Source organism: Atractosteus spatula, chromosome 27 (assembly GCF_055471065.1).
Source record: "Atractosteus spatula isolate fAtrSpa1 chromosome 27, fAtrSpa1.hap1, whole genome shotgun sequence".
Taxonomy (NCBI): Eukaryota; Metazoa; Chordata; class Actinopteri; order Semionotiformes; family Lepisosteidae; genus Atractosteus; species Atractosteus spatula.
The window spans coordinates 6,728,551-6,743,877 of record NC_142732.1 but is presented as its reverse complement, the minus strand read 5'-3'; the positions used below and the strand labels follow the sequence as shown (position 1 = coordinate 6,743,877).

Sequence of the window (15,327 nt, the reverse complement as noted above, 5' to 3'; positions counted from 1 at the left end):
TAAATCACAGTGAACTTGACGTTGTATGAGTCTTCGTTCTCCAGGGTTCCAGGCTGAGTGCAGGCTGGAGATACGACAATGGGGATCACTTGGTTAATTACTTTAGAGTCTTAATGCAGGAAATGTCATCAACGGTTTACAGGACAAAAAGCAGCAGAGGATGGCTTTCTTGAGTTAATAGCTGTGCTCCACACCAGGCCAGCTGAAGCCACTGCAAATGGAGCTGGAGGCCGTGGGCGGCAGGCTGAGGAATTGTTCCCCTGAGGCCTTGTGGACCCTCAATCTCTTCAGATTACTGTGGTGTCATTCCTTCTCCATTTGCTAACAGCCCCTGTTTCTTCATACTGTTTTTTTCTAGGTTTAGGGACAGCTAAGATCTCTGTTACAGCCCTGTGGTTGTGCTCGTATGAAGCAGCAGAAGCATTACAATAAAAGTGTCAATCAGCAGGATAATAGTTCCAGCGGACTGATTTCAGACACATGTAGCACAGGGGGTCTGGGTTTTACTGCGTGCACACCTATAGGGAAACCCTGAATGCTCTTTATGACTGTAGCAGCAACTCTGTTGCAGATGACCTCGGGCACAAGCAGTAAAAATTGTGCATCAGTCAGTGCATGGAATGGGATTGATGTTACTGTGATGAGTGAATGTGATATGAGGGGCAAGGCAGAGTAGCAGCTAGGTCTCTGGACTGTTGTGGGCTGGTGGTTCGAACCCCTGCACAAGACAGTGCAGGTGTACCTTGAGTGAGGTTGCCCCAGTACAGACAGCTGGGCGTATGGGAACTGTTTACTGGGAGCAGACTTGGTGATGGAATAAGATCCTGTTTTGTTTAACACGTTTGTTTGTTTAGCAGTTTAACACCTCTGTTTGTTTAACACCACGGCAAAAGGGATTATCTCTGGGCTGATGGGCCTTTGTTCCTCAAATACAGAATTACCTGCTAGTGAACGTGATGTAAAACAATGGATTTTAGTCTTGTTTAGTGACGCATAATACATAAATAATAAAATATGATCCAGTGTTGCCTGGAGCATTGTACACTTAGCTGATCACAGTTATAGTTAGGACAGTGCTGAGGCAGCAGTGTGGAGCAGTGGCTGGGACTCTGGGCTGGATAGTTGTAGACTCAGATCCTAAGGCACTACTGTAACTCTGAGTAAGATATTTTGGTCAGATTGCTCCAGTAATTTCCCTGCTGTATAAACGGGTGCCCTTCATGTCATCATGTGTGCAGATCGGTAGTTCTGTCAGTACCTTCTGGTTTTGAAAGACGAGAACATTCATTCAAAACGGAGAAAGAAAATGGGAGAGAAATGAGATAATTATTGAATTTTCAGCAATAATAGAAATTACCAGGGAGGTTCCAGTAGAATTCCTCTCCTGCAGTATCATTCCTCGACCACAAGATGTCAGTAAGTCAGTCGGTCTATGTAGGTATGTGCTTCATCAGCCAGGTGGAGTAGTGGTTAAGGCTCTGGACTCTTGCCTGGAAGTTTGGGGGTTCTGATCCAAGGTGGGATGCTGCTGTTATACTCTTGAGCCAAACACTGCACTTACATTTCTGCAGGATAATTGGGCCCCTCTCCAGATTGTTTTAAGAATTTACAGGATTAAAATAAAAAACTGCATATAATTAAAGTTGACAGTGAAGTGCATTCTGTTTACTTTTGGCAAGGCACTTTAATTTAAGATCTGTTTTTTAATTTGTCCTGCTCAGATTTATTCTTCACCAGCGAGTCGCTGCTGCTTGTATAAAGGTGTGGGTTACAGAACGCCGGGACAGAGAGGGTTCGAGAGAGGTCTGTGCCAGGGCGATATGGGGGTGTGTGTGATACGTGCCACAGTGCAATACGTTGGTTTCAATAAGTTCAACCAGTCAAAAGATGAAATGCGAGTTCCTAATAGTTATTCTTTCTCCAGTGCGCACAACTTGATATTGCATCTGACACTGTTCCCTCCTCGCCTGCACAGGAGACGCCTGTGCTGAGCCACCTCTCTGTTTCCACAGGACATACAAGAGCGCATCAGGAGTGAACAACAGAAGAACAGAGCTGTTTCTCAAAGAGCACGAGCACCTGCGCAAGTAAGAGCCTGTGTCTGTACCGTTCGGCAGCAGTTTGATTCATGGGGACTTTCCTAACGAGGCTGTTTCAGGCAGCAAACACAGCAGAGGTCTGGTGTGCACATGTTCATGTGAGAGACCTGCGCTCTGCTGCTGTAGAGTTTGATGGACGGAGCAAAGATGAAATTAGTGTGTTGCTTGATTTACAAGCTTGCTAAAGGAAATGGCATACCAATCGTGCTTCTGCAAAGTTTTCTGGAAAAGTTGTAATTTAAAAACTTTTATGAGAAACAAGGCTTTTAAAGCACAGGGGCAGTTTTCTAAGTAGTCTTTGGCATTTTAATTAAATTAAAATGTTTGGCTTTTTTTTTTTGAGCAGTCGCTGCAGTTCAAATCCCTCAGCAACACTTGGCTGTTGAAGAGTAATTCAGGTCAATTATTCTGTACCAAAATTGATGCTAAAACAAGAAAAGTTGAGGTTAATAGTAATTACATTTAAATTAGCTTAACTGGGAAATCCAATTAAGATAAAGGCATAATTGTGAGGTATTGTAAATCTAAGATTGCATGAGCCATTTAACAATCAAAGCTAAGTCTTGAAAGGTAAAGTACTTTACATGGTCACCATACTTTTATAGAACAGTGGTTAAGTTATCATCAAGATGTGCAGTTTTCCCTCTGCTTCATATGATTGTGGTGGAATTTGCTGCACACATTGCAGACAAATCAGGCTGCTTTGTGTTACAGGCTCTGTGCTCTCTAGTTTATAAAAAAAACAGTAGCGGAGATTCCCTGAGGAATGTCAGGGGAGATCTCCTGCAGCGGGTTGGAAAGGGAGAGGGATACAGACGGGAGAGTTAGGATGTCGGATCCCGCTGGTGAAAGCTGACACCCGCTGCCCTGAGACAGATGTGGCCAGCTGCCAGCAGGCCCCCACATTATTGACAAGGAGGAGGCCGTGGGTGAGCCCAGCCTTGTGAAAGAGGACTCTCCCTCAGAGATCTGGTCCAGTATTAAATATTCAAACAGCAGCAGCCAGGCAGTGTGGCGTGTTTCCCATGCTCCCTCACAGCTGTGCATCACCTCTAGAGCCTGAAGACACAAGGCTGCCTGTGTTAAGGTGGAATAGACCAGTGTGAGCGCACTTATACTGCCAAAGACATCACTGAAGCTGCTACTTCTTCAAAAGGTTATGGATCACAAGTAAGGTTTAAGCCAGTGTATGATGGGGAGTGGGCCCCATGCTTTAAAAACATTTTTTAAATGCTTGCTTTATGTAAGGCTCAATCCTCTGTTTTCCATTTGAATATGGCTGTACAGTATATGAATATAGTTTGCATCCAGCTCCTTTGTCGAAAATTCCCCATTGCCAAGGTTAGACAAAGGCAGAAAAAAATAACTCCCCATACTAGACAGTTCAACTACTGCATGATCTAACAAAATAAGGAGCCATGCTAACCTGTTAGTGTCCTACAACCTCCCAGCGATGTGAGCCAGGTGTCTCTCTGGGAAAGATAAACGTGAGGGACTAGCTGTGAAATCCAAAGGTTACCTTAAGAAGAAAAAGCCCTGATTCATCAGAATTCAGAAGGTACTTTATTTCTATCAGCCTGCTCCCTTTGACTAAATGAAAATGAATTGCTGATTGCCAAGGTTTTGGTGCCATTTGTTTCATACTATTTATTTTGCTGTTCCTGTTGCCTTGGCATGGCTTGATTTATTTGCCTTCCCCCCCCACAGTGTCAGTTCCTTCCATAAGCGTGGCTGAACCCTGCTAATGCCTTCCTTGTACTGCCCTAGCCTGGCTGATCCCCGCCTGCCTTTTGTGATCACTGGGTTCGGCTCTGCTGCTGCCCTCTAAAGAGGACGGAGTTCTCGTCAGTGGTGGTGGCTCTGATGGTCTGAGTTTGCCGTTTAAGTGCTGCTGTCTTTAAATGATACATGAGTCTTGATCTGTTAGGATGTACTAGTTCCTAAAACTTCTTTCAGTCACTTGAAAGCTGTATAGAAAAATCTCTTAATTCTGCTGCCTCCAAGTTGAATGGATTCCCACAGTTTAAATGGTGAGGAGGTTGGAGAAGTACAGGGCACTTCAGAACTGCAGAATTCAAGTTGTTTTAAATGCATCTTTTTTTTTTATTTGAAAAAGATGGTGTCTTGTGCATCAAAACAATGAAAAAAGGGTTAAACTGGCTTGGTTTCATGTCTTGAAATCCTGCGCCTGTTGCACCACTGCGGTGTCTCTCCTGTGCAGCGTGCGTCTGTGTGTCTGCGGGTGCCCTACCTGCAGGAGTGGAGCTGGTGTGTGAGACCACCCTCCCTGCTCCCACAAAGCTCGAGGGTTGTGGGGAGGAGGGGGAGTGCGTCGCTCATTACAAAACGCCTCGTCGGCCAGATCCTGCGAGGCCCATCTTTTAAAATGTCTTCCAGCTCATCCTGTCGGTAAATTATTCATCCTTTTTCCATCTTTCCGCCCGGTCGTCTCCGGGTAACGATTGTGGAAGGGAAATGGCTGGTGAAGGAGGGACGCGAACAGGAGAGGGGTTTCCCGCTGGCGTGACGAGTGAGACAAGAGTGGGCGTCTGGACGGGGAGCAGGGTGGATGGTGCTTCACAGAACTGAGGAGGAGGAGGAGGAGAGGATAGACAGTTTATTTTGGGGCTGTAATGTTTTGATTCACTTTTGATGTGCAACACACTGTGGCTTTATTGAATGGCCCTTTTGTCCATCCTTCTGACCAGAGAAGATAAAGTTAAGGTTTATTTGAAGCAGTGGTGTAATCTAGTGGGGGGAAACAAGGGAATAAAAACTTGAACAGTACTGTATGCAAGTCTTTCAGGCCACTGGCTGTGCTGCTGTTATATAGCCACCCTATTAGGAAATGCAACTTAGGTGCCGCTATGAATTGTCTGAATCTTAATACAATTGGCTTCATTAACAGGGCTGTTGTTACAGAGGACCTGTTTTTTCACATCGCATTAATGATCCAGTGAAACAGGATATACGTGAATATGGGGCTGAAACGCTTCTCTGTTGTTTTGGCAGAACTTATCATTAGGCACGCATTTTGCTGTTCATGATTTCGCCAGAAGCTTCACGATGACAGATTGTTCCCACTTTGGAAACCAGAAGTGAAATTAACTGCAGATGCAGGGATACTGTATGTGTAGGGCAGGTTTTCCAAATTACATACCCACTGGGAAATGAATGTACATGCATTATCTCCCATTAGGTTCACCAGTTGACAGCGGCCGTCCTGCACAAACACTTTTGGAGATCCAGCACCAGTTAGTTCTGAACGACCAGTAACTGAATCAGCATAAACTAACAGTGAGGTACATTGACTACAGAGTCTGCTTCTGGGACAAGACGTCATTGTTATTTAGCATTATGTAGGTACAATCCTATATTTTCCCCAAAACATAAAAAAGTAAAAATGCATTCACACCAGCTTTAACTGTAATAGAACCCTAAATCTGCGCTCACAGAGCTAATTATTGGCTTAATTGGAGCAGTTTAACGGATTTTCCCTTTTTAAGTGCTTCCATTTTGAAGAGATCCGAGGAGTGGGATGGGGGTCCCCACGCCTGCTGGCTTTCATTCCAGCCCAATGGATCACTTAATTGAAGGCTTAATTGAACTAATAGTTGCTTGATTGGAACATTTGCAAGTTGTTTTCTACTCAGAAGGGAGGGATTTGATTGTACAGAAATGTACAATAATTTTATGCAGTAGTTAAAAGGCAATCTCCAATATGTTAAAGAACCAAATGGTTCAAATGAACTCCCACCAGGAGTTCTCAAACGACACTCACACCAGGACCCGATATCCCAGAATCCAGTTATCCTACCAGTATGTTTTTGACTGTGGGAGGAAACCAGAGCACCTGGAGGAAACCCACGTAAACACAGGGAGAACATATAAACTCCACACAGACAGCTCCTCAGGTCTGAACCCATGGCCTCAGTACTGCAAGGCAGCAATGCCGACCTCTGCTCCACCGCGACGCGCGTTTTGTCAAATCCTTTATCCCGATTCAGGATGCAAGCGACCGGACTTTCCGAGCCGCAGATCAGGACTACAGTGGGGGGGTAGCTGGGCGTCAGGATTTTTGCAAATTCAGAGATCCGTGCTCTTCCTCCTCAGCTGACAGCTGACGAGGGATGTTTCAGCTCAGAAGACACACGGCGCAGCTTTTCCTTCCAATTAACAGGGAAATCTGGAAAGGGAGACATACTCCGGCACCTCTTGCCAGCGCCAACTGTTTGTAATTACAGGATCCTGGCTGGCGTTTGCTAATTGGGTCTGCGGGGAGCTGAAAGTCTTGTGTATCAGCAGTGTGTCTCGCTGTACCCTCGCAAAGAGCACCCCCTCCCTTCTCCCCTCTCCTACACAGGAGTGGAGCAGAAGCACACCATGCTGCTCATCTGTGGCGGGCCTGTATGCACTGTAGGAGAGCAAAAAGTGTGGAGCAGTTCATTTGTCTCGTTCTTTGCGATAAATTTGGAAGGATAAGGTTTTGTTCCAAGGTGATTGTCTTTTTTGATTCAGACTGGCGAAGTAGTAGAGCAGACACTTCTTATATTTTGCATTACTTGCTTTATGTTACTGACTTGTATTTCTTGAGCTCTGGAGACCTCATAAACCTCACTTGGCTTTGTCATTATAATTGACAATTTTATGAAACGATAAACCTTTGACGCAAACATCCATGCGTATGCGTGTGTGTATTTTATATTGTTCCTTTTGCTCTGTGACTAAATCCTCATCCCCAGTGCTCAGAAAACCCTGTCATTACGACTGGAATGCAGCCTTAATTTTACAGTTAGACATCAAAAATCGTCAATCAAGATTGTTTAGAGCATTAGCTGTGGCAGCGATAAAATGGCTCCGTCTCGGAAACTTTCCATGAATCACTCTGGTTCGGAGTGGGTGGGCGAGCTAGCTTTACTGTAAATGTTTTTCTTTAAAAGGAAAAACACCATCTTGTGGCTTCGAAGTTCCAAATTGTGTTCCAAGCATGGTTCGTGAGCATGGGATTGTCAGGGGGGTGGCGTCATAAACTGGTAGCCCCCAGCCCCCTCTTGGTTCTTATAGCTATACACTGACAGCAGTGTAAAAAATGCAGTTATCCCTTTAGCTGCTCAGCCATGAACGAGTGGCTTATTCCGTTATATACGATCGTGGGAGGTCATCTGCAAAATTGGCCAGAGGGGTTTAATAACTTTGTTTCTGACAGCGTGTTATTGAACCTGTCTGTCATCTGGGGTACAGTTCCAATTCACTGCCCTGTATTGTGTCTCATTAGCTGTCAGGGGGTTGTGTAGATGTTGTCGAAAGTCATCCTGGGTATAGAAATATTCCCCGTGCTGTGGAAGTAACTGCATGGATCCAGCCAGCGATGCCCTTAATTGTTCCATTGCCAAGAATATGGGTAGGACTCATGCAGGGGCTTGCCTTGTTTCTCCCGATTCTGAATTGCAAGGTCAGGTTTTGCTCAGTGAATCCGTCTCAGTTCCAGTTCTCCGAAGACTCGTTTTGCCTGGCTGTATGAATTAATGTCTCCCAATCAGCTGTGAATTATTTTGTTCTTTCTTTTTTTTGTTCGCTGGTCAGACGTGCTGCAGCCCTTGAGGGTGAAGGTGGTTGGTTTGAAGAGCTGAAGGAGGTTTAGCATGTCTTAGGCTCTCTATACCAAGATGGTTGCATGTTTGAGAGTTTGCAATCAAATGTTTTTGTGTATCTGTGATTGCCCCCATTGGACATGGAGCGAAGATCATTTTTTTTCTCGCTTAAACATTTTTTGATGAACCAATTTCTGACAAAAACACGCACAGTATTTGGAATGGACATTTTTTACGTCTTTCCAGCATCGTCTCCTGTACGTGGCTGGAGAGACTGAGGACCTGCAGTTCTCTCCGCTGACACGCCCACCTGTCACCTCTCTGATGGACTGGTGACCTGATCCAGGCTCAAACGAGAAGTGTCTGGATCGTCAGGATCAAGCTGCACTCTGAGAAAGCGCCTCATGGCCGATCACAGCTGCCAGTTGTGGGCCCATGAGCCATCTTGGGCCTGTTCTGTTTTCTAAGAATGCTCCAGTGCACAACAGGCAAGCCAGCAGTCTCGCCAGGAAACTAGGTGCCCTGGCCAGCTCCAGACTCTTCTCCAGTGCTTCTCCCTGTGCGTTGGGAATTTCCTGATGGCTACTTGATTAAACACTCGAGGCTTTCTGTTCTGTGCAGGCGACACAGATGCCAAGGACAAGGAAAGTGGCAGCTTTTTCTGATGAGCTTTTTACTCTTTTTGCTGCAAAGGATGTCTCTATACTCTTGGTGATCGAGCTAATGCTTGATCTGCATTATTAAGAAGCACCCCTCGTGTACCCGTAGGAAGAGCTTGCCGATTCACCCAGATACCACTGGTGTGGCCTCGGTCACGAGACATGTGAAGAGTTAACATGTGAATATGGGACCTCTTTGCAAGTGAACGCTTGCTCCCCATAAAACCCCAGCCCGAGAAGTCCATTAGAAGCTTACAGGAATTATTCTGACAGCTGTGGTTTCCATGAACAACTTCCAGTAAAATAAAAGCTACTGCTTTCATTTGCTCAGAGGGAATTTCCTTTCACTCATTCCCAGAGACTCTGAGTGCCGTTTAGCAGTGGCTAATTAAGGCGGGAGGACCCGTCTGATTTCACAGAAGCACCCGATTTCAAAGAGAGCATTCTAAGCTTCTGCATTTTTACTACCGTTTCAGAACAAGAACACCTTATGTAATGAGTATGATTCTAAGCTGTTTTATCTGTTCAGCTCGGCACTATGTAATTCTTCCCAGTTCAGTAATTGCTTTAAACAAAGCCCACCTGGGGCAAAATAATTTCTAATTGCTAACTGAATTCTAAACGTAATGTTCCCTTCGGGTCTCTGAAATAAATATAGCGTTTTTGTTCCCATCATGGGCAAGCGATCTGTAGCCCTGACCTCACAACACTACACTACACAGTTTCAGAAAAAAACCCTAAAATCCTAAGAGCCATTTGTCAAAGAGACAGTTTTCTAGAATCTCCTTGTGTAATTCTTAATGGTAGGTGGCCTGAATTGCAATATTTAATAAGTGGGTCAGGATTAAGGTTCCTTATATAAGATGTGGGCTAAGACAGCTTTTTTTACCCAGCTGTGACATGGTGATCCCTGATAGAGCCTGTGATGCGATAGCTGATTAACAAAAGCTTCCAGACCCATTTTCCACAAGCACGGAAATTGGGAATGGATGGTAGCTGCAAAGAAATTCATTTGTGCAGATGAAGAGGTCTCAACCACATCTTAGCCATCTTAAAGACCTAGTGCCTGAGACAAATATGTGGATTATTCCTTTTGACTATTCTTTCTTCGTTAATACTGTACTTTACCTGTAGATACCTCAAACTCATTCAGTTAACGAATGTCTTGAAGAGGGCCTTTTTGCACGTGCAGGCAAGCAAAATGAGATCTGCTGGCAGCAGAATTCAAAACCTTTGGGCTACATGGCCTCCCAGTGATGGCATTGCAGACGGTGAGGTAGCAGGCGTGGGTTCCTACAGCTGAAAGGCAGTATTTGCTGCTGTGTTTGCTGAATGCCAGTACAATCCCAGGGCGTGAGGGGAGTCAGGGAAGAGTTTGTTACTTTAGCTAGCAGGCAGCTGAGTGCATATTTAATGGCTAGAAATTTCTATGGGTTTGTGAATGACAGCAGGTTCCGGGTCTTTTCTTAGAATTTCCAGTTTAATGTAATCGTCTAAGTTGCTGCAGTGGTTCACATTGCTGCCTTGCAGCACTAGGGCCCTGGGTTCGATTCCTGGGTTGCTATGTGCATAGAGTTTGCATGTTTGTTTCCTCCTGGTGCTCCGGTTTCCTCCCACAGTCTGGGGTTCTGTTCTGCGGGTGCCTTGCGATGGACTGTTGTCCCATCCAGGGTGTTCCAGTCTTGCGCCTGTGCTTGCCAGGACAGGCTCTGGCTCCACATGCGACCCTGAATCGGATAAAGCAGTTAGGAAAGGCAAGGATGGATAGCTGTCTGAGAATTGTCGACTGTCATGTGAAAAGCCAATACTTTCAGCATCGCGTCTCTGTTAGCTGTCATCTTGTCCTGTCAGAGCTGTTTGAAATATGCAGGACTTCAGGGCAGAGCTGCCCTCATACGGCCCACACAGGGGAGATTTGTGTCTTCCACCATTTTCCGTGTATCATGATCATTCCCAACTCAAGAGTGAAAAGAAAGATTCCTTCTGTACACACTGTGAAATTATTTCTTCCCCAAACACAAAGGATTAGCAAGGCTGGAAGACAGGGCAGCTGTGGTGCTTGACAGGGAGTCTTAACCTTGTTTTCCCTGAGATGTGGAAGAAATGCTGGACAAGACATGATGTATAATCCTGACATGCTGACAACCCATTCAGTAATGACTTAGCCTTAGTCTCCTGCTGATTTCCTTCCCAGGTTTATTGGAAGGGGATTTTTGAGAGTGGCAGTGGGTATAAAATGCATTGTTTTCACTTCAGGGTTGACGAGGCAGTGGGATTCTCATACACGAACTGATTACATTTGTCTGGTGCTTCTCATCCCCGAGGATCTCCAAGCAGTTTGTCAACTGGGAGGGGGCCCTTCTCGTCTGCTAGTCTCGTCCTCCTCCCCAGTTTTTCTTCCATTTCTCTGACACACCATTTTATATAAATAAAACCTCTGAAAATGTGAAAATCTCCACATTCCAATGAAATCATTAGTGTCCACAGATGTATTATGTAACCAAGTGGACTCAAATGACAGAGGCCGTCAGTACAGCGGCCTCTAGTGGTGGCCCAGTGGTCATTACAGTCTGTTAGTCTGTTAACAGCTGGCAAATTATATTTTATGTTATATGTTTCTAGTGTAAAAACTGAAATTAGCAATGATCAAATTTTCACCCAAGTTTTACATTAACACTCAATTAACCCGGATCCTGGAGGCAAACGTAATACAGGCCACTACTTAAATGTGTGGTACCAGTTCCATAACCATATTTAAGGATAAAGTACCAAGCATCTTCCAGCACTGTAGTGAGATACCCTTACATTAACTTTACCTGATCAAGTGGAAAAACATTTTCAGAAGCTCTGTCAGCTCACTATGGAGTGAATGCAGCACAAGCTGAGATGAAACACAAAAAGGTGTTTTAATAACATTACCCTATTGACATTTGACAGTTTGTAGTGAAGCCTCAGTGTGTTGTGAGCTTGGTCATCATTTTCACTTGTAAAAACCATCTTCTAGGGTTGGAAGTGAATCCTTTTACACACACGGTCAGCACAGGAGTCACTCAGTGAAGCAGAACACAAGCTCACTATGAGCAGTGAGTGGGGTATTGTGAAATTCCCCTCTGCACGCATTCACAAAGCGTAGCTTTCTTTGAAAAAAATCACTTTATCGACACCTCACACACTCCAGCGCAGAGGAAACGCTGGCTAGATGTTTTAATTCTGATTCTGTCAGTTTGAAGAGCACAGGGGCTGTGCTCCTTCACAGTACGTGCACAAAACGTATTGTCATCCATTCTCATCTTTTTAACAGCCTTAAAATACATTTTCCATTAGTATATCCATAGTCAATAAATAATTTACTTTGATTTCTTTTCTTAACGCAGTATTGCCAAAGTTATTGGACCTTTACTGCCTTTATAGTGACTACATAAGTATTCCTTATGTACTAGTACATAAGTACTAGAAAATCTGAATCTACTTAATTGTCCACATACTGTGCAGTGGAAATTTTCCTTTTGCCTCCCTGAAACAACAATAATGTTATATAAACAGAGACATAGACATTCAGTGGATTACAAATGTACAGTATACCATCAATGTAATATACATAAAAATACTAGACAACACAATACTGATAACTGAGTAACTTTTTCTTTTCCAGGAATATTTGAATCTAACTTGCATTTAGATGTATAAGTTAGAGTTAAGAGAGTTAGAGTTATCGGTGATTTGTTTTTACCTAGATAGAGATGACTGTATTCTTGCTAATATGGTGTTCAGTGATGAGGCAGAGCAACTGACAGTAGTGTCAGAAGTGCAGAAATTCTCAATTTTGCTTTCCCTGTCAACTCTGTAAAAGAACCATAAATCTTGTGCTGTGAAGGAAGACCAGTCGAGGCATCTTCATGTTATTTTTCAGCACACGAAGATGAGGAAGAGAGCTGATTGAGGATGGCAGGCGATGTATGATTTAAGGTTGAAAAAAAATCATCAAGCTGTTTTGTGAAAATCTGATTACAGTTTTGAGTCAGCTGTTGTGCGTGCAACCAAAAATAAAATGAGTCAGTAAGATGTCTCCTACAAATAAAGTAATAGAAATACTTGTCTGTGTTATATAATCAGTCAGAGATTAAAAAAGGGGAAGATAATTACCTTAATGATATCTTTAAGCAAGTTGATCAGTATTTTGGAAGAGATTTTGGGTGTGATTTGAACTGTTTCGTATGTGCTCATTATAGAATTAGAGCTGAGCGGTTTCATGATTTTTAGAGAAGTGCAGTGGTTGCCCCAGGGCTGGCTGTTGTTTTTGAGTTGTTTTTTCCCCTGGGCATTGGTGATTAGGGGCAGTCCTGTTAGGAGCGGTGAGTATTGACAGCTTCTTTCTGCACACAGGTTAGCTGGAGAGAGACAAGCAGCCTCAAAATGAGACAAGTCGGTGGAATAAACATCCTATTTCAGAATTCCTGACTGTAGTTTAGTCAGAAGGTGCTTTTTTTCCCTTTCACTGCAGTGCTGGACTTGTGTAGATGGCTCGATTGTTAAGGAAGTTCCTCTGCGCCTTGTATACAAATATACGCAAGTATACTCGTACAGGGACCAACCTCAGACACTCAGGTTTTTCAGTTTACCTGTTAAAAACTGTCTGAAGAACCTTCCGACTCAATTTGGAAGAAGTCTTTTGTGTGCTGCTGACATCAGTGTGTCTGTTTTGTTCCCATAATTCCTTACTATCATCACAAAACATCCCCATGTTTTAATGCTTTAGACCTCATTATATCGCAGAGCATTATAGGACATAATACAATGTGAAGATGCTTAACTCTGTTGGCGATGGCTCAGATTGCAAGGTTTCTGTCATATCATAGTGCCTTAATCTCCCCTGGGAGAGAGTTGTTCCATTACAGCCATCTCCATCAGTACAGACCAGTCATCAACAAAGAGGCATCTGTACTGCCTTCAAGTAGCATGGTAGCTGGCCATTCTTGTCTGGCGTTTCAGTGTATCACTGCTGTCTAATGGTCCCTGTGAAGAAGCCTGTTTTATCTGGGACCTTTGGGTTGGTAAAGTCCTTTGGAAAGAGTTGCACACACTGCCCCCTTCGCACCAGGTGCATATGAAATGCACTAAAATTCATCATGATTATTCACAGTTTATCATTGACAAATCGTGTTTCAGTTTCAGGCTCGGTTGGGTGGAGAAGGGGGACACATTGGAAAACTAACAGGCTTTCCCTTTCAGGTCCTTTAGTCCCCTGGACAGTCTGTTAACTTTTGTCAGCCCCGGCAGAAGAAAAAGAAAAGTCATTTTACGGATGGATACATTTACTTTGTTCTTTCAAGCTTTAACTTTGTGGGAGGAAAGGAAATGTGCTAGAGCCATTTATTGGCATGTCGAGACACACACAGAGACTGACTCCTTTTAATAAATGTTGTACAATATTTGATCATTAGTTTAGACGTTCGTTTTAGCTGCCTTAGCTGACAGAAAAAACAGCTACATACAGAGAAATAAGCTTTGCCAAAAAGACAGTGTGTGTTGCGGTCCAGACTTGACATCTGCTCATGCAGCTGGAGGGACAGGCTGCTTGGCATTTCTCAGGTCATATTAAAAGGGTAAATGGCTCCAAGGGCACTGGTCAACATCTGCGCAGGTCCAGATGGGATCTGGGGCATCTTAGTTGCTGCCCCCAGTGAGTGGGCCACCCCAGAGAAAGGTCAGCAGCTGTCTGGTCAAATGGAGAAATGTGGATTTGGGGCTTCGGAGGTCCTCATGAGGTCTAGAGTCTCTTCTTTAGGCCTTGGGCTCACAGGAGATTGTCTGGTTCATCGCGCCACTCTGCAGCGAAGCTGTGGCGTTAATGTCAGACAGAAACCGGGGGGGTGAGAGTGGGTGGATAATTGCTGAAAGGGCAGATTGTGAGGGCGGAGTTGCCCAGCAGTTATTGGCAATGGACTGAGCCATGGGAATGAATTTCAGTCTTGCATGTCATCGTGACACATCTTTCCTTGCTCTGGTCAAGTGAGTATAAACATAAATGGACGTTTTAGGGACTGACTGATTTTTAGTGGCTTATAAAATGCAAGTCCTAGGGGAATTCTACTAAAAATGAATGTGGAAATGTGTGTGAGCAGGAGCTTATGTAGTATGCTGTTGTGCAGACAGTGGATCTTGTTTGGCACAGCAATTGGAATGCTGTGCTTCAGTGCAGAAGATATTGAACCATCACTATGAAAACTTCAAACTCCATGCAGTACAAAGCAGATCACTGGAGTCAGTCAGTGGTCAGAGAAAATGATATACCAGCCAGAGTTGGTCGTGCCTAGACCAGCAGGGCCAGTTTGCTTTCTGGGTTTTGTTTCATTATGCCTCTCAATGACCAGTCAATTAACAATCAGCTTTGCCAAATACTGCCAGCTCTTACCAGGTCTAGAAAGCCTGCAGACACACTGGCCCATCTCAGACTGGAGTTACATCACCCTGTACTAGGCTGTGAGAATCTTGGAAGGTGGAAGGTGGCAGCAGCTCATTGGAAGTGCTGGTGGAGTCTGAATATTGGTAGCCGTGTCTTTGCAGGAATGATGTTTGACATGAAATGTAGGAGAGATCTGTCAGTTCATTAGAAATCTCTAATGGATAGCGCACGCTGAAACTGGAAGGTACTGTGAGTAGCCCCAGAATTTATCAGGATGCTCAGTTCTTCATGTAGGGAGGCTGTAACTGGATGTAAAGGAGATGGCTGAGCATTGAGTCGGGGCTAAAGTGTGGTTTAAGAGCTGTGCGATGCAGTCCTCCCCTGTGCTGTCCTGATGGTTGCTATGTGAGCTTCTGTGCATCAAACCTGTATAATTCATATGCATTCACATTTTAAAAATAATCTAGAAACTGACCCATTTTTTTGTAAACGGATGACTCCAGATTACAACGGATTATCGATGAGAGGATAGAATGCTGGATTAATTTCACCCTGTTGAGTTCTGACTACTTAAC

The 15,327-nt window shown here is 44.2% G+C and overlaps 1 protein-coding gene across 1 annotated transcript in view; it reads left to right on the top strand.

The window, feature by feature from the left end:
• gosr1 (golgi SNAP receptor complex member 1) overlaps positions 1–15,327 on the top strand; it is a 39,669-nt gene that overhangs the window by 5,981 nt on the left and 18,361 nt on the right. Inside the window, exon 6 of the mRNA XM_088907115.1 lies at positions 2,013–2,087. Coding sequence (XP_088763241.1) covers positions 2,013–2,087 — 75 coding nt within the window. The remainder of the gene's footprint in view (positions 1–2,012; positions 2,088–15,327) is intronic.